At 48.0% G+C, this 25,253-nt stretch overlaps 1 protein-coding gene across 6 annotated transcripts in view; it reads right to left on the bottom strand.

The window, feature by feature from the left end:
- Nucleotides 1–11,536: 11,536 nt before the first annotated feature.
- The window catches only part of PTK7 (protein tyrosine kinase 7 (inactive)), a 187,375-nt gene continuing 173,658 nt past the window's right edge, over nt 11,537–25,253 (bottom strand). For 5 of the 6 annotated variants that reach the window (XM_025192094.1, XM_025192095.1, XM_025192097.1 and 2 more), the window contains 6 exons: nt 18,161–18,187; nt 17,213–17,445; nt 14,127–14,207; nt 13,613–13,764; nt 13,332–13,510; nt 11,537–12,827 (listed from right to left, as the gene is read on the bottom strand). In XM_025192094.1, coding sequence (XP_025047879.1) covers nt 12,667–12,827; nt 13,332–13,510; nt 13,613–13,764; nt 14,127–14,207; nt 17,213–17,445; nt 18,161–18,187 — 833 coding nt within the window. In that variant the 3' untranslated portion in view covers nt 11,537–12,666. The remainder of the gene's footprint in view (nt 12,828–13,331; nt 13,511–13,612; nt 13,765–14,126; nt 14,208–17,212; nt 17,446–18,160; nt 18,188–25,253) is intronic. The other variant, XM_025192096.1, reaches the window with a different exon arrangement.

The raw sequence follows: 25,253 nt of genomic DNA, 5'->3' as shown, positions 1-25,253 counted from the left end.
GGCCTTGCCTCCACAGAACAAATGCCCCACATACCACAGGCTGGTGGCAATGGCCAGCATAAGCAGCTCCACGGTCAGGTGGGTATCAATGGGGAGGGCCGGGTGCATGCCAGTGTCCTGGCACTCCAGGTGGGGCCAGAGCTGGTAAAGCAGGTCCACAGAGGTAGCTCGGGTCATCCAAAAGGCATCCAACCCACTGCTCAGGGACAAGTTCTGCTGCACCAGGTGCTGCCATCAGCGCTAAGTAGCACAGCAGGACCAGAGGTGGCAGGGCTGGAGGCCCAGGAGGGCAACAGCTTACCTGGCAGTGGTCTCCTGGAGCCCCTCATTGGCATCGCTGGTAGCAGCAGCTGCATGGTGGTAGGGGCCCTGGGAGGATGCATGGCAGGCGGGCAGGCAGTTGCTGGGCATGGGGGAGCTAAGCAGGGTGAGACAGCTATGGGCCAGGTGATGGTGAGCGCAACAGGCCAGCAGGGTGACTGAGGTGGCCAGCAGGATCAGGGGAGCTTATTCCTTGGGGCCAGGGGCTGGGGCAGCCATAGCACAGGGATGCAGAGGGGGCACAAACACAGTTGCCACATGCTGCATAGGAACTGGCTGCCCAGAGAACACAAAGCGAGGCTGGGTTTTAAAGATGGCTGCCAAGTGCTGGCAGCTGGGGCTGGCTTCAAAGATGGCTCCCAGGTGCCTGCAGCTGAGGCCAGAGCCTGGAGCTCCCCTCGGTAGCCACAGGGGCTCATGGCAGGGCTGGAGGGACCTGGCAGCAAATTTCCTACACGTGTAGACACCTAGTCAAAATTGTTTACTGCGCAGTAGCTTACTGTGCAGTAAATCTAGTTGCGACTAAATGCATATGTAGGCATGCCCTGAAAAGAGCCAACAAGGTATCATGGTGTGTAACAAGCCCCACTTCAGTCACCACCACAGGTAAAGAAGGGAAGAGCCCTTTGAACAAGACAAAACAGACTGGGAGACCCTGACTCTGACAGATGCAAGGGAAGCATTTGGTGAAAGACAGAGCTCCTGCAGAACAAAAACTTACTCAGGAAGTGGCCTCTGGGTAGACTTGGGGAAAACCTGCTGAGGCCCAAAAGGCTGTAAGGAAGTCTAGGTTTATTTTGGGCTTATCCAGAATGTTAAGAAGAAGGGACCTAACTGGGGAGGAACCTGACTATATGACCCATGAATCTAAAGAACATTCTAGAAAGGAAGGCCAGCCATAGGAAGCAGTTTGCTAGATGACCCAGCAAAGCCTTAAACCAGAAGGTTGCTATACCTTGCCACAGCCCTAGAGATGCGTCCACTCATAACATCAAGGTGGGGCAGGTGAGTCGAGTGGGGACACCTGGAGTGAGAGGAAGTCTTGTGTGTTACAAGGAGCACCTGAATTATGCTGCACCCAGAACAGGGAGTAAGGGTTAGTGGCTATAGATGCATAAGAGACGGGGTGGAGAATGATGCAGAAACTGCCATAACAACATTTTCAATGGTGTGACCTCACTTTAATACAGTCTGCAATACTGATCACCACTTCTCAGGAAGGATACTGCCAAACAAGGAAGAGCTTCAGAGGATGGTGATGAGAACAATTAGGGGCCTGGAAAAACTCATTAGAAAAGAAATTGGGGTGGTTTTGTTGGAAAGGAATCAATCCATTCATTGGGGATACGAGAAAAATATTTGACCAAGCCAGAGAAGATAAATCAGGTGCTCCTGTTTTTCCTCTCTCATCAACATAAGAACAAGGGGACCAAATAAGAAGAGTAGAAAGCTGATGGCCAGTGGAGTTAAAAGGAATATTTCAATTAAGCACAGGTTGTTGGTTGTACCCATGGTGGTCTAAGGACATAAGCAAGCAAGGTTCTTTCCTGTCAGTTAAGCATATGTAGAGCAAATGGAGAGAAGGCAGAAGCATTCATTAACTGTTTCTGTTTTGTCTTGGGGTGTTGGGAGAAGGTTGAGTTTTGATTTATACCATAACATGAAACACTGCTCAGTCCAGCAGTAGATTAGAATGGCATTAAACAGTAATTACTAGCAGTTTTTAAATTGGCAGGTCCATATAATTTGCATCAAGAATTTTAAAAGAATTAGTAAAGGAGTATTCTGAATTCTTAATGTAGGGGGGGGAAAGATTTCAGTAATCAAAGGACTAGAAGAAAGCATGTGCCAATATTTTAAAAAAAAAAGGATGATCCAGCTATCTATAGGTATGGCATGACAGCCAATAAAATGGCTCACAGGGAACTTCTTTAAGAAAGCATTAAAGAAGTGTAATATAATTAATACTAGTCAACACAGATTTATAGAAAATAGGTCTGGTCAAGCTCAAAAAGGAGACATGGGCCCTGGCAGACAATCAGCTAAACATGAGCTCTCAGTATGAGGCCGTGGCCAGATCAGCTAATGCAGCGGTTTTCAAACTTTTTGAGCTGAGCCCCCCTGCCTTTGAGTTACAATTTTGTTCATGTCCTGCCCTCCCCACCCCCACAACCCAGACAAAAACAGATATGCAAAAGATGCTTTCATAAACTTCAGAGAGACAAATGCAACTTAAATTACCTACCCTTGTAAATTTCAAATTCACAGATTGAAACTGATATTCACAGATACTGTACTTACCGACTTTAGCCATTTCAGCTTCTGCCTTTCATTTCAGAACAGTATCTTCTGGCAATAAGTACCGATCCATTTTCACCTCGTAATAGTATGAAAAATATCAAACTCACTAACAGAATAAAATGCACTGCACAAATGCTTGTTGTAATTTGTGTTATAGGAGTAGATATGACGGGGTACTAAACCAGAAGGCAGGAAATGTAGTTGTTGCTATGGAAATGATTGCTGGCTTAATTAAATACATTGTAACACCTGTGAAATCAGTTGCAAAAGGTTTACGCTTACTATTTCAATGAATAATAATAATAATTTAAAAAAGTGAAATATGCTTTGCGCATGGCACCCCCCAACATTCCTTCATGCCCTCCCCCCCCAGGGTGTGCCCACAGTTTGAAAACCACTGATCTAATGTGATCCTTGGTTATAAGGAAGGGAGTAATTAGTTGGGCGGGGTGGGGGATGGAGTGTTACCTCTGTATGTAGGATTGGTGCAAACATTACTGGAAGTCTATATGTCCAGGTCTGGTGTCCACAGCTCAAGGATAAGAGAAAATTAGAGCGCACAGCTTAAAGAACCACAATAATGTGTAAAGGACTAGAAAACCTGCCTTATAGTGAAAGATTTAAAAGACTCATGTGCTTCTTCTGTTGTCCCCCTCCCCCTATGTCTACTCTATTAGAAGCACAACCTTTGACCTTGAAACTGGAATTAAGTTAAGGAAGTCCTCTAGTTTGTGTTATTCAGGAGGTCAGACTAAATGATCACAATGGTTCCTCTGTCTTCAATATATACACACCTATCAACATAGGACAAATGATACAGTAAGAATTATTTTTTTCATCCAACCCTCGATTTGAAGGTGGAACTCCTGTTATCGGCATCTTAGAGGCCAAGATTTTCTTAGGCTACAAAGAAAGATTAGCTTGGGTAATGTTTATCAGGAGACCAAGATACATCTCCTACTTATATATCTTGAAATGAAATAAAAATCTATGGGTTAAAGCTAGGCTGGAACAACTAACTGATGATGCCATTACAGAGAGCAGGTCTGTGTACACCTCCCTCTGCTGCAGGGTTCTTTGTGATTTTCTCTAAAGTGCCTGATGCTGTCACCGTTGAAGAGATGATACTAGGCCAAAGGGGTCCCAGGACTGATCCAGTCTGGCAGTTCCTATTGTCCACAATATGAACACAAGCTGCAGGAAAAAACTCCTCCAATGTAGGTTCAGTCAGAACCTGTCAAAGGCTTACCTTATTTAGGACTGGGCCTGCAAGTGCTGCTGCATCAGCCAGTGTGCCCAGAAGGCCTGTGTGGCTTTGCCTCTGGAACTCATAGCTCATCAGATCATAATGGCCCTTAGGACCCCTTTATATTGAGGTTACAAGTTGCAGAAAGGCCAGGCACAAAGGCAAAGTCCTTGCTCCAGGACAGCAGGTACAGATTAGGAAGGTGCTAGGTGTCAAAGGGTTGTTTCCAGAATGTCTGCCTGAACTTTTTGGAGGGAAACATATTGTTTATATACCTTGCCTTTCCTCAGGTGAGATAAATACCTGAGGCCTCTCTGGAAGAAGACAGCTTTAAGGAAGGTCATGAGGAAGCAGAGGGTGTAAGGATTTGGGACAGGAGGTAGGGGGCAGGGAAGAGAAGCAGCAAAGCAAAAAGGAGGTAAGTTCCCATCATCCTGGTTGCCATATTGCCTGGGTAGCAGAAGCATGCAAAGAGACCACAGAGGCCACAGAGAGATCTCTGGTAGTGAGGAGGGGTGGGGGGAAATGATGCTATAACATGTCCCATCTCCTTCATGAGCCATTTTGCTTCAGAGGGGCATCCCACCTTGGCCAGGGTTCTTCACCTTGCTAGACTCAAGGCACCCATCGGAAAATGCCAACTCTTAGCTTTCACTCATGTTTTGCTTAAGGAAAAAAATAACATAGCAATTCTTTTGTTGCAAAGAGCTCAGGAAGACCAAAGAAGGTGAGGATGTTTGTGACACTATGGATTCCTATTTGAAATCTGTGGGTTTATCTAATGAATCATGTGTAGGTGTTTTCACACCTGACCATGCTAATACTACACAGCACCCTGCATCACTCTTAAAAGAATCTCATGGCACCCCAAGTATCACTGTACCCTGGTTGTGAATGGCTGCTCCCTTAGCAGTGCTGGTTAAATGAAAGGAATGTGATGTAACAGCACCCTCTAGCGGAGATGTGGAATGGGAAATGGAATTATCTGTCAGAGTGGCCCAGCTTGGGCTCATCATAGCCAGACAAGACAGTGACTAGAAGAGAGGGAGGAACAAGTCCATAGGAATCCATGAAAAAAACAAAAGCAGTTCACACAGGCCTTGTTCATGCAGAACCTCATTCTGCATCATACAGGAAATGTGAAGAAGGTTTACTAGTGGATATTTCCCATGATCCTGGCTGGAGAGTCTAGGATTCCTAAAATCACAGAAAAGTAGGGTGGGAAGGAACATCTGTACGTCATCTAGTCCAGTGGTTCTCAACCTTTTTTGTACCAGCACCCATTTATAAACATCGATGGCCAGTTCTGACCCAGTACCCCTCACTCCCAATTCCTCCAGGGCCTAGCCCCTCCCCAGTGTGTGGGTCAGGGAGTGGGTGTGTGGGTTACAGTGGGGTATGTGTGGGGCATTGGGGCCCTAAGCAGCCCCAAGCATCCCCTTGCAGGCTAGAACTCTGAGTGTCTGCAAGGGAAAAACCATGGTTTCCCATGTTTTGCTCCTTTAAAGGAGAATCCATTTTTAAAGTATGTTGATCCATTTTCAAGTTTGTTTGTGGCCCTTTTGTATATTCTTGTGACCCACTTTTGGGTAATGGCCCACAGGTTGAGAAACACTAATCTAATCCAATCCCTGATTGAGGAAGGATCATCCCTATCCAAACTATCCCATATAAATTCTTGTCCAACCTATTCCTAAAACTACACAGTTGACCCTGTCACACAATATAAGGCATATTGCCCAAGGATAACAGACACTAAAAACATCCTTCCCACCCACAGGTAATGCAGGAGGACAGTGGTAGCCAGTGTTCTGAAGCTGCAAGGGCTATTAAAATGTACTCAAGAAAGCCAAGGAAGAGGAGGGCTCAGCAACAAAGGAAGGCAAAATCCCCTACAGCCCATGCCAATCTGACCATAGGGTAAAATTCCTTCCTGGTCCCAAACGTGGTAATTGGTCTGACCCTGAGTGGAGGAGCAAGACTCTCTCTAACTAAGAACATCTGGGATTTAGTCCTTAGAAGTACTGGCAAACTCCTGTCAAACTCCCCAGTCTTGACTGCAGCCAACACTCCCTGTCCAAATGATTCCTATCCACCATTTGTTATTGTTTGCCATTTCTTACAGGCACATCTTTGCTGCATTTGTTCACTGTATACATTGTCCTTGTCCCAGCCTGCAAGGCAAAAAGATCCAGGCATGAACGCCGTATGTCCCCGGAGGCTGAGGGGGCACCAGTGACTGCCTGCAGGTGGTGGCGGCAGCAGGGGCATGGCAGTGGCAAGCTCCCGCAGGCAGCTACAGCGATGTTGGGGGAGGGATAGCAAGCAGCAACTGCCCGCAGATGCCACTGGTAGCGGTGCTTTTTGCAGGGGGTGCACCACCAACCTCGGAGGTGCACGTGCACATGCACCCCCTATGCACTGCCAATAGATCCAGGGAATTATAGACTGGTTATCCTCACCTCAGTACCTGGGAAATTACTGGAGCATATCCTAAGGGAAATCACTGGCAAGAACTGGAGGAAAGGATTTGCTAAGAAAAAATTGTGTCAAAGAAATGCAATCTCTTTCTTCAACAATATAATTAGCTGGGTATATGAAGGGAATGAAGTGGATACAGTGTACTTGAACTTCGTTATGGCCTTTGACAAAGTCCAAGCTGACCTTCTCATAAACAAGTAGGAGAAACATGGGCTAGACAGAACTACTACAAAGTGGATAGACAACTAATTATTTGCAGGCAGAGGGTAATTGTAAATGGTTCCATGTCAGAACAGCAGGAAGTTTTGAGCGGAGTCCCACAGACGTCCATCCTGGATCCAGTGCTGTTCAACATAATGATTTGGATACTGGAACAAAAAGCTTCTTGAGGAAATCTGTACACTACACAAAACTAGGAAGGACAGTGAACACACTGGAGGAAAAGAGTACAATTCAGAAGGATCTTGACTGACTGGGAAGCTGGGCTGGAGCTAACAGTATGCAAATGCAAGGTGCTGCACCCTGGAAAGAATAACCAAAAACAAATACAAGGTGGAGGGGAGAGGGGGGAGAGACAACTGACTGGATGACATCACTATAGAGAAGGATCTGAGTCTGCAGTGTGATGCAGCTGCACAAAAGCTCAATGCAGCTTTGCAATGCATTAATAGGAGCATTAGGTGCAAGACACTCAAGGAGATGGTGCCGCTCTACTCACCACTAGTTGGGCCTCTGTGTGTGGTTTTCAGCTCCACATTCTAAAAGAACATGGAGAAGTTAGAGAGGGTACAGAGGTGGGCAACAAAATGATAAAAGGTTTGGAAGGCAAGTCATTCATTTAGGAGAGGTTGAAAGAAATTGGCATGTTCAGCTTGCGTCTGATTGCAGCTCCTTGGTCTCCGACCCTCATGTCCCTGCCCAGAGCAGGTCTAAAACCACAGTGTCCTAGGCACCCTGCTGCATGACCTCCAAACCTCCCCCATAGTCATAATTCAGTTCTCCAGTCAGAGAACAAATTCCAAAGAAAACAGCTATAACACAAAAACCAACCCACTCAGCCATAACTCAAATACAAACCCTTCCATAAACATGATGCAACACTCCTACCCTAGGGAGCCATCTTGTTCTCCCAGGTACCTTGCTTCCTTCCTGACAGCTAGCTCTGCTCATCTTTCCTCTCCCTACTACATGTTTCTACTTCTTGTGTTTCTGAGACTCTTCATAAAGCTCCTTCCCCTTCTGATTATATGAGCCAGTCCAAACACCTGTCCTCAGGCTCAGACTTATAAACTCCTTGCACCTCCCTCTTTCAGTCATCTGACCTAGCTCTCTGCTGCTAACTCTCTAATCAACTGCCCAGCCTTCTGCTGCTTGCAGACTGCAGGCTGGGTCCTTCAACCTTTTCACTTTTGCTACCTATACCTACCAACACTAGGTTGTAGCTTCCCTGTCAGCAGCACTTGCTTTGCTGGCTCTGTCCTGCTCTTCCCTTTTCTTTCCAGTAATGGGGGAGGGGGCGCGGCAGGCACTGTTACAGCTACCATAAAGGGGGATAATACAACAGAGAGCAGAAGACATACCAATGGCTTGAAGTTGTAGCAAAGTAAGATTAAAACCTTCTTTGCTGTTAGATCAGTGAAGCAATGAAATAAACTACCTAGGGCAGCTGTGGAATTTGCATCATTGGAGTTCAATAAGAAGCTGAATAAGTACTGGTCACAGATGATCTACTACGGCTATTTCCCTATTTCCCAAGCTTCTGGGTTTTGCAGGTTGCTACACAGAATTGGGAGAGATTTTTCTCCCCTCTTTTTGTTGCTACAAGTCACTTGTGGGGAGGGGGTTCCCCACCAATTTTCTCAGCAGCACTGTGAGTTGGTTGGGGATTTTGACTGGGCTGTGCCAGTGCTCCTGCTGGGTTAAATCTAAGAGGTTCCTGGCTAGAGAATTTTGCCCCTCTACTCAAGGTCAATCACCACATTCGAGATCAGGAAGCAATGTTACCCCACGGTCAGACTAATAGAGACTGTGTGGGGGGAGGAGTGTTACCTTCCTCTGAAACAGGGGATCATGACCCTCTTCCTCAGATCTCTGAAGCACATTGTAACAACCTTTGCAACAACAGGACACTGGCTGCTGTTGTTCTCCTGCTTTACCTATGATATGTTAAGGTGTTATGTCTTGTGATTGTATGTCAGGGTTGACTGTGTAGTTTTACTAATAGGCTAGACAAGGCTTTGTATGGGATAGTTTGAAAAGGGATGATCCTGCCTCAAGCAGGGAGCTGAACTAGATGAACTCCAGAGGTCACTTTCAGCCCTTTATTTTCTATGATCTGGGCAGGGGCAAGTGGGGCTCAGCCCCATGTGGAGCATCAAGGTCTGGATGGGGGAGGTGGACCACACCTGCACCACACTGCCCCAGCAGTGCCCAGGACCTAGCATGCAGGCAGTCCCCCCAACCCCCGCCCCATACCTAACTTCCCCATACACCCCCACTCCTTCACCTACCCCCCCACCCTGAACACACACACACACAGCATAAAAGAGTAAAACTATTTTGAGCTATTATGCAACGCCTCTATATACATTCATCCAAAAAAAAAAATCAGGACAAAAATTCTTTGAAATAAAATTAAAGTATGTTATGGTTGATGTTTGATTTTCAGTATATTATTTGCTGTTATCTATAACTTATTAAATGATATCTGCTGAAAGATCTTGTGTGTGTGGCCCTCAACAACTCACCAAAACTTGTTAAGTGGCCCGCTAGCCAAAATCACTGACCACCCCAAGATAGACCTTGGCAAATATATTGACTTGGCTTTGCTTACACAGACCTCATTGGCACAGGTCATCCAAAAACTGAAATCCATATTTGCAAGACCTGATGTTCCTGAGTTCCTCATATCAGACAATAGACCTTGGTTTACCTCTGAGTTATTCCTACAGTTTGCAGAAACTTTGCTTTTTCAGCATTGCACTAGCAGTCCTCACTATTCTTATAGTAATGGAGAAGCTGAGAGAGCAGTAAAGACTCTGAAAGGCTGTTACTTAAATCCACAGAGCCATATCTGGCACTCCTGACATATTGATCTAGTCCACTGGCATCTGGAGTCTCTCTGGCTAAATTGCACGGGATGATGACACCATTACCTGTGGCACTGATACAACTTAACCCTAGATGACCCAACCTATGGGAATTTAAGAAACAAAATGCTGAACTAAAACTTTGGTAGAAAAGAAACCTCAATATTTGATACAAAGTAAAACCACTACCAGACCTGTCCTTGGTCTGAAAAATGAGGTCCCATAAAGACTGGAAGCAGTCATGGAAGAGACAGGCTCTGACTGATGGGGAGCCCAGGGTGGCACTCCAGTCTCTGAACTGGGAACAAGTTTAACCTGTGTGTACTCAGTGTTAGGCACAGGGTCTGAAACAGTTGGTAAGTGTTTCAAAGGTTTTCTAAGACCTTTGTATAGATATCCTCAAGTTTAAGAGATATGAATCAGATCCTATCTGATCTGAATGATGAAGCAGAAGGTGGAAGATGATGGAGCCTCAGGAGGTGCTGTGCTTCTCATGACTATCCCCTCAATGGCTGTTGACCATTTGTCAAAGGATGGAGAGTCAAGACATCAGTGGAGTAGGAATGCTTCTTCTTGTGGAAACAATGGCACTTCCTTGGAAAAGTGAAGCAGAGGAAGAGGTGATTCCTGGGGCTGTCTCTGCCTGGAGAAGGATGATAATCTGTGCACATGTCTACACATGCGCATTTACTGCGCAGTAACCAAAATTATTGTGCCGTATGGGCATGTGTCTACACATGCACGCCCATACTGCGCAGTACATATGGTGACTTATGCCAACTTGAGCATAAATTTGATACTTGCATCATGCAGGTATATTTACACCCGATTAGTTACTGCACAATAATGCATGTGAAGATGCCTTACTTCACAGTAACACCGCATGTATGGACTGGCTTGGAACTAACTTTAGTCCCAAGTCAGTATACACACAGTGTTAATGTGCTTTAATGCCTGCATGTGTAGATGCCGGCCTATTCCCACTTACTGCGCGGTAAATTTAAGCCAGCATAAATGCACTTGTAAACAAGCCCTGTGTTTCCTTTTAGGGGTGGGTTACAGACACTACAGGAACGAAGGGTGACACTGGCTGCTTTGTACAGGTGTCATGCCTCATCCATTTTGGAGCTAATATCTTGGCTTCTTCAAAAGGGAGGTGCTGGACTGCATTCTGCACCTCCCTCAGAAATCCAAGGAACATGGATGTGGCAGATCCTGCCTATATTCCTGCAAGGCACTTCAGCCAAGATAGTTCTGCAGGAAGGATTTTTAAATGAATCCCTACAGTCCTGGGTCAGATTCCCCATAAATGAACTAGACAGTAATAAATGCAGAAGTGGTAGCATGCTGAGACAGCTTGATGTGAAAAGACTGGTGAGGAGACAGTAAAGACAGTCTCCTTGAGAAGAGGCAATTCTGTACTCACTGGAGGACTTCTAAGGTACAGAAAAGATGGTTGCCTTGACAGGGAACTGATAACCCAGCGGTTCTACACCCAGCTCAGTTCTGTGTTCTAGGCTCAGAGGCCAACCCCATGGACTTACTCAGGAAACAGGCCTCAAGTGTGGTCTTTCTAGCACTCCTTTCTAGCCTGGGAGGCAAATGATTTAGATGGAGTACTTCCAAGGATGTGGGACTCCCTTAAACAACAAAGGTTCTAAATGTTCTCAACTGTAGCAGGCTACAACAGCTATATTTCAAGATGGACACAGCCTAAACTTGAGAGATATGGAAGGAAACATGACAGCAGAAGTAGTGAGAAGAGAAAAGAAAAAGATAATATGATGATGCACCGCACTGTCTGCACCCCCTTTCAAAATCCTAGAACTGCCCACACCCCTTGTTCCAAATTCTCTCTGTTTCTCCATCTTGCTCCCACAGATGAGACATCAACACAGAGAACTGAACCCTGACAGGAGCACCCCTTCTTGTTGTGTTGGACTCACCCACCAGCCTTGACAAGGTGCTGGGCTATGGCACATGTCTCTGGTTGTTCCTCCTGGAGTTTTGGCCAATATATTCAGAGGGCTGGTTTGACTGGCAGCCTGTGTGGTAGCCACCCAAATCCAGAAGGGGAGAAGGAAGCCAAAACCAATCATTACAAAAAGAGATTCTTTATTGAGAGCAGCACGTGAAAAAACTCTGGGCTGTTGTGCCCTCCACTCAAGCAAACAAACTAAATGGCTCTAGGCGGCATTCCAATAATAGAAATACTATGTCTGGGAGAGGTCAGCACTTTACAAAGGGAATAGAGGGGTTGCCACCCCAAAGAAACATACAGAAAAGGCATTGGGTAGTCAGGAAAGCTAGTGAGAATCTCCTTCATATGCCAGGCACTTAGTGTTCCCACTACTGGGCCTTGCTCCATCAGGGCATGGCGAGGTGCTGGGGTGCCTAGCACAGACAGAAGGGATGGGAGGATGGAACCACTTAATAAATATACAGGTTCCTTAGTGAGCTCTATAGAACAGGGAGGGGAGAGCTCCCGCCCATCACAGACTCCCCACTCCCATTTGACAAGGAATGGGCAGGGACATGATGGAGGAAACCCACCCAGGCTACCCTTCTGGACAGCACCAATAGCCCAGCATTGTGCCTGGCCAGTCTCCATAAGAGGCTGCTCAAGAAGAAAGGACGGCGGATGCTGCGGGTACAGGGCAGCAGTGAGCGAGCAACAAAGACAAGGTTTTGAACTAGGCTACACTGGCTTGTGCTTCGAGTCCTATGGTTGCTGTACACAGCAGATCTCAGCTGATTCTGGGAGTGGGGATTTCCTGACATGCTAGTACAATATGGGAGCTCAGAGATACTAAGGGATCCAGAACTGCCTTGCCTCACTGCATGGCTCAGCCCCCACCCAAGCTGTGCAGCAGCACAGACTTACCAATGGGCCTCTCCCTCCTGGCAGAGGCTTGCTGTGCTCTGTGAAGGGCTCTGGAAATACCAGATGTTCCAAGGCACAGAGGAGACATGGCCTCCCCCTTCCATTTGGCTGTGGAACCAGCCAGTTGCTCCCAGCATTCCCTGCTCACAATACAATGATTGGCTGGAGCTAGACCTGCGGGTATCCGAGGTAGAACCTGGAGGAGGCTTTTTCATAAGGCATAGGAAGAAGCCCCTGCAGTGCTGTGTCCAGTAGTGTAACCCATGGTCCCTCTGGGCTCAAACTCTTCCCAGTCAGCTTCTGGAGTCTGTAGTCCTGATTTCCCCCCTCCCCCCAGTCCTTGCTCAGGCTTTGCTGTCGGATGGGCTGTCCCCAAGCGTGTTGGCAATTTCGCTGAAGGATGGACGGTCCTTGGGGCTGGGGGCCCAGCAGCGCTGCATCAGCTTGTAAAGCTTGGAAGGGCAGCCCTCAGGGTGTGGGAGCTTCACTTTCCCAGACTGTAAACCTGGAGAGGAAAGCAGAACCCAGAACATGAGAGACAAGAGACATGTCTCCTCCCATCCTTGCCTCCAGCTCCTGTGGCGATGGGATATTGTGTGACTCCATGGCACAGCACCCCCAGCAGACACTTTTTGCACCTGCACATAGGAGTCCCCCAGGGCCACCCATGTGTGAGGTGGAGCAAGACCATTCATCCTCCAACACAGTTGTCAAATCAGATGACCAAGAGCCAGGAATTGCCAGGCAGGATGAGGGCTGAGTACATCGAGCCCAGGGCCCCATCTCCAACACTCGCCAGTCAACTTCTCCAGTGGGAGAGACAAAAATGGGCTAGGATGCTCCAAGGGACATGCCATGAACAGCTCAGCACTTTGGCCACCTCTTCCTCACCAAGTGCAGGCTGAGCAGGGAGTGTGTCTTTCCCACCGACCCCGACTGGGGAGGCTGCATGCTAACAGCTTGCACTTCACAGGGCAGCCCTGAGCAAGAGCCGTAATGCCTCATGTACCTGCTAGCACCTCATCATCAGTCAACTTGGAGTGAGGCAGCTCCCCATGCGTGAACACCTCCCACAGGAGGACCCCAAAGGACCACACATCAGACTTGGTGGAGAATTCATCCTCCAAAACGGCTTCTGGGGGCATCCAGCGGAGTGGGACCCAGGCTTGGCGGAAATGATAGTACTCACTGCACAGGGAGAGGCATGGAAGAGTCAGGCCTGTACAGGTGGTGCACACAGCTTTTGAGAGGCCAGGCCCCATGCAGCCAAGGCATAGCTTCCTAACATACCTGTTGTATACATCTTTGCTGAGGCTCAGGGCTGACACCTTGACCTGCCTCTGGGCACTAATGAGGCAATTCCGGGCTGCCAGGTCTTTGTGCACAAACCTGTTGTTGGAGAGATGCTCCATCCCCAGGGCCACCTGGGAACAGAGGGACACCTGCCACAACAGAGAGATGTCAACATCAATCACACAGCCAAGTCATATCCTACTCTGGCCTGGCCTGGCCTGGCACCAGGATCCAGAGGGGCAGACTCTATAGCCCATCCCTGCCCTGGCCCAGCCCATACTTCACTTTTGAGCTAGACTTCTAAGCCAGGCTGGCCCTGGTTCCAGGGCAGGGAAGGGTCTTCATCCTGTCTCTTCCCTGAGCTGGTTCATCTTCTTGGCAAGGGACAGACAGGTACCCATGACCCAAAGGAACACTCTCTATCCTATCTCCACCCTACACTGAAAAGGAGCCCTCAGTCATGCAAGCTGACTCATTCTGTCTCTTCTAGTCTCCAGTGCTGCTGCTTTACCTTGTGTTTAGTGCTGAGGGGCTGGGACTTGAGTGTCTCATCCTTGCTCTTGGAGATTCTCAGGAACTGCTTCAGGTCCCCCTGTCAGAGAAAAATTATATTCCAGAGCCACCTTTCATAGATTCACAGATGCTAGGGTTGGAAGGGATCTCATCTGATTGAGTCCGACCCCCTGCACAGGCACCCAGCCAGATACCTATCCAGCTTTCTCTTAAAGACCCCCAAGGTAGGGGAGAGCACCACCTCCCTTGGAAGCCCATTTCAAATTTTGGCCACCCTTACCGTGAAGAAGTTTTTCCTGATATCTAGCCTAAATCTGCTCTCTGTCACTTTATGACTATCATTCCTTGTTACCCCAAGAGGCACCCTGGTAAACACAGCATCTCCGATTCCTTGCTGCGCCCCCTTAATGAATTTGTAGGCAGCCACAAGATCACCTCTCAGCCTTCTCTTGCAGAGGCTGAAGAGGTCCAGGTCCCTCAGTCTCTCCTCATACGGCTTGGCCTGTAAACCCTTAACTATATGAGTGGCCCTCCTCTGGACCTTCTCGAGGTTATCCTTCTTAAAGTATGGTGCCCAAAACTGGACACAGTACTCCAACTGCAGTCTGACCAATGCCACATAGAGGGGAAGTATCACCTCCTTGGTTCTATTTGTCATGCATCTGCTGATGCATGATAAAGTGCTGTTAGCTTTGCTGATGATTTCGTCACACTGACGACTCATGTTCATCTTGGAGTCCACTCTGACGCCAAGATTCCTTTCCACTTCTGTGTTGCTAAGAGGGTCACTTCCCAGCCAGTAGGTGTGCTGGATATTTTTATACCCTAGGCGCAGCACTCTGCATTTGTTCTCGTTGTACTGCATCCTATTGTGTTCTGCTCACTTTTCCAACCTGTTCAGGTCTGCCTGCAATTGTTCCCTACCCTCCAGAGTGTTCACCTCACTCCACAATTTAGTATCATCTGCAAACTTGGACAGAATACACTTCACACCCACATCCAAGTCACTGATGAAGACATTGAAGAGTACAGGTCCAAGGACTGAGTCCTGTGGGACCCCACTACCCACATCCTTCCAGGTCGATACCGACCCATCTACTACCACTCTCTGGGTGCGACCCCCAAGCCAATTTGCCACCCACTGGACCATGTAAACATTGAAGTCACAGCATCTTAATTTCTTTATGAGAATAGGATGAGACGGGATGGGATGAGATACCGTATCGGTGAAAGATACAAGAGTGGCAAGGGCCTATCACTGGCTCTCCTTCAGACACCATAGAACCCCTCCACTCCCACGGCTGGTGCTGCTATCACACAAGGAGTGGGGGTTGTGTGGAAACTTGTGTTTACTGCACCTGACCCTGAATGGGGAGGCTCCTCTTGGCCTCCTGACAGGTATTACTATCTAGTGTTCCCACTAGAAGTCACAGCCCTCTTCCACTACTGATCTTCTTACCCACCCGAGCTGTCCCAAGGCAATTCAAAGCAATCCCAGGCAAGACACTCCCAACGAGTACCTGGGATCCTTACTTCCAGGGTCACAGTTTCCCAAATCAGCCTTAGTAAGCAAGAAACACCAGCAAAGCTGCTCCCCTGGCCTGGGAGGGTTTGAAGGCTTGACCAACATATGGGGAGAGCTTTGAACAAGTAGATGTTAGGGCAGCATTAAGCTGCCCCTTACTCTCCTGCTCTTACCTCACCTCCCCCAATACCTACGCATCCTGCCCTTACCCCATCCCCCCCGATTCCTGCACCACTTCTGGGGATACTAGGCCTAGTCAGAGGAGGTACAGGGACCAGGGGGATGTGGGACAGGGCCAATCCCTGCTCTCTCTCCATCCCACACTCTCAATCCCTGCACCCCTTGACTTGTGGTTATGCTGAACAGAGACAAATTCATCTTCTGCCAATCTTCCTTCTAGACGGGGGTGGGCAAAGTCTGGCCCACAGGCTGGATCAGGCCCGCAGTGGACTCCATTTCCCAGCAGCCCCTGCCCATGTCACTGCAGCCAGTTTCCATGGAGACCCAAGCAGCGGTGGGGCTGTCACTGTGCAGAGCCAGGGTTTCCAAGGAGATCAGCCCCAACAGCGCTGGCAGGGTGCATAGCTGGGCAGGGAGCTGCTTCAGGGCCAAGATCTTGTGACTGTGACACTGGTCCGAGTTGGGGCAGAACTGCAATCTGCTGCCACCACACTCTGGCCAGGCGTGTGCAGGTAGTGGATTGTAGCTCTGTCCTGGCTCTGGGCCATGCTGTCACTGCCACAAGATCCCAGCCCTGGAGCAGCTCCCCACCCAGCTGTGCACCCTGCCAGCGCTGCTGGGGTTGGTCTCCATGGAAACCCTGGCCCTGCACTGTCACAGCCACACCACTGCTGGGGTCTCCATGGAAACAGGCCGCAGCATGGGCTGGGGCTGCTGGGAAATGGAGTCCAGCCACCAGACAGATCTGCCATTCTGCCCACCCATGTTCTAGATAATCAATGTCTATCACAGCAAACCCCTGGTAATTTAACACACACACCAAACTACCATGGTGTGGTAGGACCACTACCTAGGACTTTACCCTGGTAAAGGTGGTACAGCAGGGGTAGACAACCCCTGACACGCATGACAGAGTGTGGCACGTGAAGAAATTTTACTTGGCATGCATACCTTAGGGTAGACGGCAGGAAAGGGGCCAGGGCTACACTGCCACAACAAGGATCAGGTCCCTTGCAGCTCCCCCACTGTCTGTCCCTGGCATGCCAATATATTACAAGTTGAGGTTGCAGATGTTTTTGGCACTCTGCCTAAAAACACTGCTGACTTCAGTGGCAGAAGATCCTACAGACTCAATAAGGGGACAGAAAAGTAGGACAAAGTTTTTCTCTAGACTCCTAATTAACCCTATTTGGCATCCATCTGGTCCACGTAATGCCAAAAACAACTTCTACCCGTGGCCAAGAGGACTGCTCTCTGGCTCAGGAGAGTGGTGAGCTCATTTGCCAGCAGCAGCAGCCCCACAATTTCTATCCCAGATAGATGGATCCATTTTTTTTCTGGGTCCTTGGAGTAGCTGCTGGAAGTCAAGTGTCCCTTACCAGATCCACATATTCCAGGATCATGTAGTGCGGCTCCACCTCGCGACACAGACCCAGCAGATGTACCACATTGGCATGATGCAGTTTGCCAAACATCTCAGACTCACGCCTGAAGTCCAGCTGCAGTTGCTCATCTCTGGTCTGCAGGCTCTTCACCAGAACAAGCATCTCACTCTCGCTGTCCTCAATGCCTTTTGCTTTGGCCAAGAAGACTTCCCCAAACTCACCCCTCCCTAGAAGAAGAAAGCATCACCTTAGTGGGTAAAAATCCTTAAAGACCACCTGCAGAAATATCCATTTTTCCACAGCCCATTTTTCATCTCCTGCTCCCTCCCAGCAGCACCAAGCACAGGTGGTCAGGGAGGCAAAGCACTCCTGTCTATCATTCCCCAATCCCATTCAAAAGAAGTAAAACTTGAGAAGAGAATAAAGGCGGGGCTGTGCAGGCTTCCACAGGCAGCCCTATACACTGTGTGAACAACTGTTCCTATCCACAAGAAGTCAATCTAGTCTTTATGCCCAAAACACAGCTGACACTGCTCTATGAGACAGTCCTCTAGTGGCCTACAGAATGTGTGTGAACCAGGGAGAAGGGGTGAACCACCCCACTCTGCATGAGGGCCCCCTATTCACACATTCCTCTCTGTAGAAAGACTGCCTCTTTACCAGATTAGATCTTAAGGCTTAAACCAACTGGGAGCTGTTGTAATACCCACAATGCTAGCGCACCCTAGGTATGTGGCCTTCACATTGTTCCAGTCTAGTTCTCAGGGATGAGATCATGAGGATACATGAATTATAGTGCATACAGCCTGCAACAGGAGACTCAGGAGAGGGGATAATCAGGTGACTCTTGCACATGTGTCAGGTGTCAGTGCTACATCACAGAGCATATGAACTTAGGGTATGCACCTTACCACAGGGCAAAAAGATGAGATCAGTTCTCACCTCTAGCACTGTCATCTCTGCTGGCTCCTAGGAAACAGTAAAGTGAGTTACTGAGATACTGATCAGCTAACAAAGCAATTGTGAACCTGGACCCCAAATTTACACCATAAGACATTCCCATTCTTGACAGTCTATTGGTAGTTCTGGCAATATTCTTTGCAACTGCTAGGAAGAGGAGACTTGAAGAATTTGTTCTGGGTAACTGAAGGTCTTCAAGGTATGTTGTCCACCCACGTTTTCACATTTTCCCACATAAGTGAGCTTAGCCTTTGAGGCCTTTTTTGCCACAGCAGCATCCACACTAAGTACTCCCAATTCCTCCCTTCAGGCCCCCTCTCCATAACACAAGCATCAACAGTGGAGAGTGCATGCCAGCTCTTCCATTCCCTCTCAACCACAGAGTTGCAAAGAGACAGGCTCAGAGGAAGAATGGAAGGATTGTGGGGTTTGAATGCATGTGGACAACACATTTGGAAGAACTGGAGTGTCTCAGGCAAAAATCAACTGGTGTACAGCTTTGTCAAATGCTCTGTCACTCCAGGAGGCCTCTACAAATAGAACAGTACGCGAGGGTGTGGGTTTAGCTCCCTATTTCTGCTCTGCAAATGTCCATTGCAAAGACCCTGCAGAATGAGGCAGGAGAGGAAGGCTAGGCCCTGATTGGGATACATCTAAACAATGGATGGAGAAGCCACTTTGCCCAACTCCTAGCAGAGTCTAACACAACTGGAATCTAAATGGAAAGCCTCTGTGAGGAAAAAGGTGACTTCCTGGATCTCTCTATTATGGGCATGAACAACTGTGGATACCTGAGGGATTCGCCCATGTCAGCAGCAGGACAGAGTTTTTTTTACACAACCCAGTGTGAGGAGGACAGCTTCAGTGGGGCAAGCACGTAGCTTCAGAAAAAAAGATGGGAAAGAAATTTTCTGGCCAAGATGGAACTTGAAAATGACCATGAGCAGAAATTTGTGGTGAGTTTAGAGAACCATCCACCCAATCCAGCTAACAAGTCATGTATGGTAGATCTGCCATCAGGGGTCAGATCTCAGTGACTTGTCTGGCAGACATAATCCCCAATCACCTGGGCCAGGCTGGTGCTGCTTAGATGATATGGGACCTTGCACCACAGTGTGTGAAATGCTTTGGAAAGAGCCCAGAGCAGTGATGCCAAACTGGGGTGCCACAACACTCTGGAGGCACTGGGGTGCCACAACACCTGGAAGCTTTTAAGGATACCACACAATATAGTACTGTGTACAAACACCTACACACGATTCACAAGGTAAAAACAGAGATTTTACATAAGAATCCCATAGCATCAAGAACATTCTGACCTGTTGTGGTTTTTCTGTGTTCATTGCCACAGAAGAACTGTGCTGGTATTTTCCCCCACAGTCAAAAATGAGTGACAGCTGGCAATTTCTGAGAGTACCTTGACTCTAACTAGGGGTGGCTTGAATCTAAAAAGGTTGAGAACCACTGGCCTAGAGTAACATCTTGGAGCAGAAGAGTTGATGCTCTGTGTTTTGCTCCATTGAAATGAGGTTTATCATCAGAGAACTCAGATTAGGAACAATCAAAAGATGAATGAGTCTCTTACTTGTGGTGGACCAACCTGACCCTGTTCAGACAGTCCACTGCCTCACTATAGGGACCAGGCAAGTGAGTTGCTGAAAGGTTGTAGCAATGGTGAATATACCCATGCTACAATGGGAGGACCCTGGTTATTTATCTAAAACATGGAAGTCCACTGACCAAGAGTGGTTGTTATGGTTGTCAAAAGATTGCCTGATACTCTGCTGTAGGTCACCTGATAAACCAGTCATCCAGATAGGAGAAGGCAGCAATCTCCTGTTTCTGACATGTGCTGCTATTACTGTGAGAACTTTCCTGAAAACTCTTAGGACAGCAGAGAGGTCAAAGGGTAGGATTCAAATAGCGAGCAGTTATGCATGCTAAGAAAATGTAGATATTGTCTGTGGGAGGTTTGGATGGCAACATAAAAGGAGGATTCTTGTAGGTTCAGAAATGTTAGCAAGTCTCTAGCACAAAGAGGGAATGAAGGCTGCTAGCATGACCATTTTGAATTTGAGCTTGCAGATGTTCCTGTCCAGGTTTCAAAGCTCGTGCTCAATCTCATTTTTCCTTTTTGGAATCATGAAGTAAGGCTGTGGAATCAGGAAGTAAATGCTCCACTCCTCCCAGAGACAAGAGATAACCCCTGCTGAAGAATGCTCTTGTGAGAATGTTCCCTGAAAATGGATGGGATGTGTACTTAAAGAGGGAAAGGAGACAAACAGGATGATGGAGCTGCTTTTCATCTTGTCTGTGACTTACCAGTCTATGGTAATACTGGTTCACGCCAAAAGGAAGCCAAACAAGGAAAGAAGGTAGGATCTAGGGAAGCATTTCTCAGACACACCATCAAAGCTCCTCCTTTCTGGTCACAATGAGAGGTTGAGTGGGAAGGCCCTGGATGGCAGTGCCCGCATGTCTATCTCAAATTGCTATGGAGGGTCAAGAGGGAAAGATGCCAGGAGGAAGGAACAGACAGAGGGAGTCTGGGGACTAAATCTGATGGAAGAGAGACTTGGGCCAGGAGGAAGACAGGTGGACTCCAAATGAATGCAGAACAGCCTTTGAATCCTTCAGCAAATGGAGGGTTGTTTCAGTTTCAGTGCTAAACAACTGAGCACCCTGAATGGAGATGTCTTGCACCAAGGTTTGAACTCTTTCAGGAGTCCAGAATACATTCTCCATGATGCCATTCTCATGACTACAGCAGTGGCCATGGAGTGTGATGCCATCTTCACTGCAGCCAGGGCAGCTTGTTAAGCAATCTTAGGCATAAGTCTCTCTTCTGATATGGATAAGAGGAAGGAGTCTCTGGACCTGGAAGGGAGGCTGTCTGCAAAGGAAGTCACAAAACTTGAAATCATATATGGCTAGTTTGGTTTGATAAAACTCAGCTTCACCAAGAAGCAAACCTTCTTGCCACACAAATCTAGGTATCTGGGCTCATCTTCACTTGGTGGCAACCTGGCATACCCTTGTCTTCTTGTTGGCAGCTGCCACCATGAGCAACAAGAGGATTTGGTGCAAGTATGGAACTTTGCCCTCTGGAAAAACTGTGTTCTCTGCCAGGACCTGTGTGATGGGATTTCACAGGTGTCATAAAATGGCTGTATAGTAGCCTCAATGATTGGTAATGCCATTTTCAAAGGATTTGGTTAGCACAAGATGTCTGTCAATTAATTCACTTACAGGGGCCTCCACAATTTCTTCCAGGTTGAGGACTCTTATTATATACCTAAATATGTCTAGGAACCCTTCAGGTTTCTCTGCCACAGAAACAGGTGAAGGCACAGTGCTTGAGGAAGAGGAAAATTATCTTAGCTCTTCCTATGAGTATCATTGGATGGCAAATCAGCCCATGAAATGGGAGGCAGGGAGAACTGATAAAACCTGTAGGAACAGAAGAAATGTGACCTGAGTGATGAGTCAGTTCTGCAGGTATAAGGCCCCCAGGCCAGAAGGTGCTAGGATGGAAATGAAGGACAGTTCTGGAATGTATCAGCTGGATAGTGGCACCAAAGTGCACAGAAAAGCAGCTTCCATAACTGTGATGATAGGAACCAGAAGGGGCAGGACCAGATCGGGGTTACCCTCAGGCCAAAACAGGAGGTAGAGGATGATGGATCAAAGAGCAGTGTTGATAGTCTTAAAGGAGAGGCAGAAGCCAGTGTAAAAGGAGGCCAGGGAAACAGTACTGGATGTCTGATGTCAAACAGCTGGATACCAACAGGGCTGAAGAGAGCCCTCTTGAGTGTTGATCTCTGCAGGGATCTGCCTAGGTTAAGGGATAGCCCCATGCCACACTGCCAAAGCAAAGCAGAGACAAATATGGCACTAATTTGGAGGAAGACCTCTTCCACCTCTTGGTATGAGCAAACTCAGGTGGTGTCACAGAACTTGAATCAGCCAGCACCAAAGGTGTAGGGGCCTGTTCTGCTTCAAGAGAGTCTGTGGGCATGTCTACATGAGACACCATATTGCTGTAGCGATGAGCTACAGTGATGTAGCTCATCACTATGGCGACATAGCGTTGGCAGGCACAAACCGTGATGCTGACAGTATATCACCATAGTGACGAGCTATGGTGATGCAGAGTCTAAAAATAACTACACCATCAGGACTGTGCAGTACCAGCAGGTACTGTGCATTCATTTAGTACTTGTTAAAGCAAGTACTAAATGATTACGCAGTACCAAACGTGCAGTCACGGGCATGTGTAGACATGCCCTGTGAACAACTTTTCAGGATTGATCTTCTTGAAGCCAGAAAGTAATGCAAAGGTATTAATTTGAAGTGATATGCACGTCCTCCAGATCCTTAGGCAACTTGGAGGTCACAGAGCCTGCAGGACTGGTACTACCATTTCTAATGGAGTACTGTGCATCTTCAAGTTGGCACAGGTGGTGTCAGGGGGGCAAAAAAGCACTCGAGCAGAGAGGCTGGGCAGCACTTCTCTTTAGACCCAGCTCTGGGGCAGCCCTTCAGCTGATCTGGAGCAGTGAAACAGTGCTGACAGATGTAGTGCCAACCATATTATGCTAGGGCACCAGAATGAAGCAATGCTGGGAGAGCAGTGCAAACCTGATGATACAATGTTGGGTATGAATGCTGCGTGCCCCTGGAAGCTGAGGGGGGCATGGCAAGTTCCAGCAGGTGGCAGCAGCACTGTTGGTGGCAGGAACATGGCAGCAGTAAGTGGAGAGCTGCCACAAGCAGCTGCAGTGCTCTCGGTGGTGGTTGGTGGTTGGTGACCACCTGCAGGCACTGCTGGCAGCAGTGGCGGCAGCCAGCGGTGTTTACGGACCATCCACAGACACCGCCGCTGGCGTATGGGGGGCGGGTAGCAAGTGGCAACCACCCTCAAGCACCACTGACAGTGTCGGCAATGCCTTTTCACAAGGAGTGTATCGCCACGCTCAGGGGGTGCATGTGCACCCATGTGCACCTGCTACACGTTGCCAATGATGTTGGGATCCAAGAGGAATCTGAGGGATTTATCAAACACAAAAATTGTTTCAACTCATCCAGGCAATTGAAAGGAATTGAGGAGCAGAGGTGTATCCTTGCTGCAAGCAAAGGGGCTGAAGCACCCAGTAGAGATGCCACTGAGGTAAAAAAAAGTCTCCAGCCAAAAGGTTCAGGTGCTGAGCTCACCCACATGTGACTGTGTGTGTGGAGAACTACTGGAAGGAGAAGTCATGACCAGGGATCCTGATTTTCTCTGATTTAAAAAAATCCCCAATTATCAGTTAAAAAAAAGGGAACCCAAAATCCACATTTTTCCATGACTGAAATGAAACACTACTAAAAATTGAGGATTTTTTTAAAATCAGAGAAAACTAGGATCCCTGGTCATGACCATGAAAACAGCAGCACCATGAAATGCCTCTATATCAGTGGTCACCAACCAGCGGCTCTAGATCCACTAGTAGATCTCAGAGCCTCTTGGAGTCGATCCAAAGTTGGGGTAGGGGACTGAGTGCCCACATGCACACACGTGTCCCAGCCCAGCAGGTCAGTCCATGGGAGAGGGAAGGGGAGGAGGTTAGATCGAGGCCTGCATGGTGAGGGACAGTGTCGCAGAGGCAGGAGCAGGGGTAAGTTGAGTGGGGCCCAGGTGGGTGGGATTGACCTGCTGGGGAGGTGCACCCAAATAATTTTTACTCCCTCTGCCTCGACCTGCCCCCCACTCTGCCTACCCTCCCCACACGCTAACCTGCAAGGGAGGGGGGCAGAGCATGGTAGATATTGGGTTGCTTTTAAATGCCAAAGGTGATCTCCTACTTCAAAAGGTTGGAAACCACTGCTCTGTGTCATTACATATCCACCTTTGCTGATGAGACTGCCAACAAATGTACATCACTTTAACTTTAATGAGCCAACAATTGGGCACACTAAGGAGGTGTCTGAAACTCAGAGAACCAGGTTTTCCTACCTTTTGGGAAGGGAGCTCAGGGACTGGAAATGCCCCAAGCAGAACAATGGTACTAACACAAATATGGGATTTCAAGTAAGGTGAAAAGCTCAAGTACGGTGAAAGCTTCATCGGCACAAAGGAAGTGGTGGGTAAAGGGAGGAAGAGAAATGCAGATGTCCACAGATGGGGGATGGGCCTTGACAATGCCAGATGACCTGTCCCCAGCCCAAAAAATCCTGGTTCAGGCCAGGATCCTGGGGTTCAGTCCCCAGCCCAAAAAATCCTGAATGGTGATGAAATACATGCAGGGAACCATATGCAGAGCCAGTAAGTTTCCTGTATCTGCATTACTTATGCCATTACATAAAGTGCAATAGTGTCTTCAGTAACCTTGGGTAATTTCTCCTCCCAACCCCTTTTCTCAGAGGGTGTTGGTGTTCTTCGAGGTCTCTGCTGTGTCTGCCAAGTGATCCTGGAAAGTTATATAGTCTAGTGTTTCCAAACAGCTGGAGTCCAAAAGTAAAGGGGTGGGTTAAAGCTACTGGGGGTCCAACACTGGTGCTAGGGGCCTAAGGCAACAAAGGCTGTGGAGCTCCATTTTCAGGAAGGTGTAAAAGAGAAAGAGCTTGTGCCCAGAAAGTGCGCATAGAGGCTAATGGAAAAAGTATAGCTGTAGCCCACTCGTGGACCCAATGGAGCAAGCTAGTAAGTATCCAAGAGGGGGTGACTGATCAGAGCTGTGATCCTAGGGATGGCTCATTTCCTGCCTGGGTAGTGCTATACTACAGACAGACAAGCTGACCCCTAGCGCTTCTGTGCCCATAATTTCATTCACAGCTGGGATGCAAAATAAGCTTTAGATATCTTTCCATTTGTTGAAAGAGGAGGTCCATCCTAGGGTATAAAGTCTCCTAACTGTAGGTCTGGACCAGACTAATCAGCAGAGATCCTGGTTTTCCCTGATGAAAAAATCGCAAATTCTCTAATAAAAAAATTGCAAATTCTGATACCCCCCCCATCTGTAATTAAAATTAAAGGCCCCCCACAGATCCCCCTGGCCCTGCTGGTGCCCCCCACTCCCCCCCACAGCTCCCCAAT

Source organism: Alligator sinensis, unplaced genomic scaffold (assembly GCF_000455745.1).
Source record: "Alligator sinensis unplaced genomic scaffold, ASM45574v1 scaffold390_1, whole genome shotgun sequence".
NCBI lineage: Eukaryota > Metazoa > Chordata > Crocodylia > Alligatoridae > Alligator > Alligator sinensis.
This window is presented reverse-complemented; position numbering and strand designations above follow the sequence as displayed.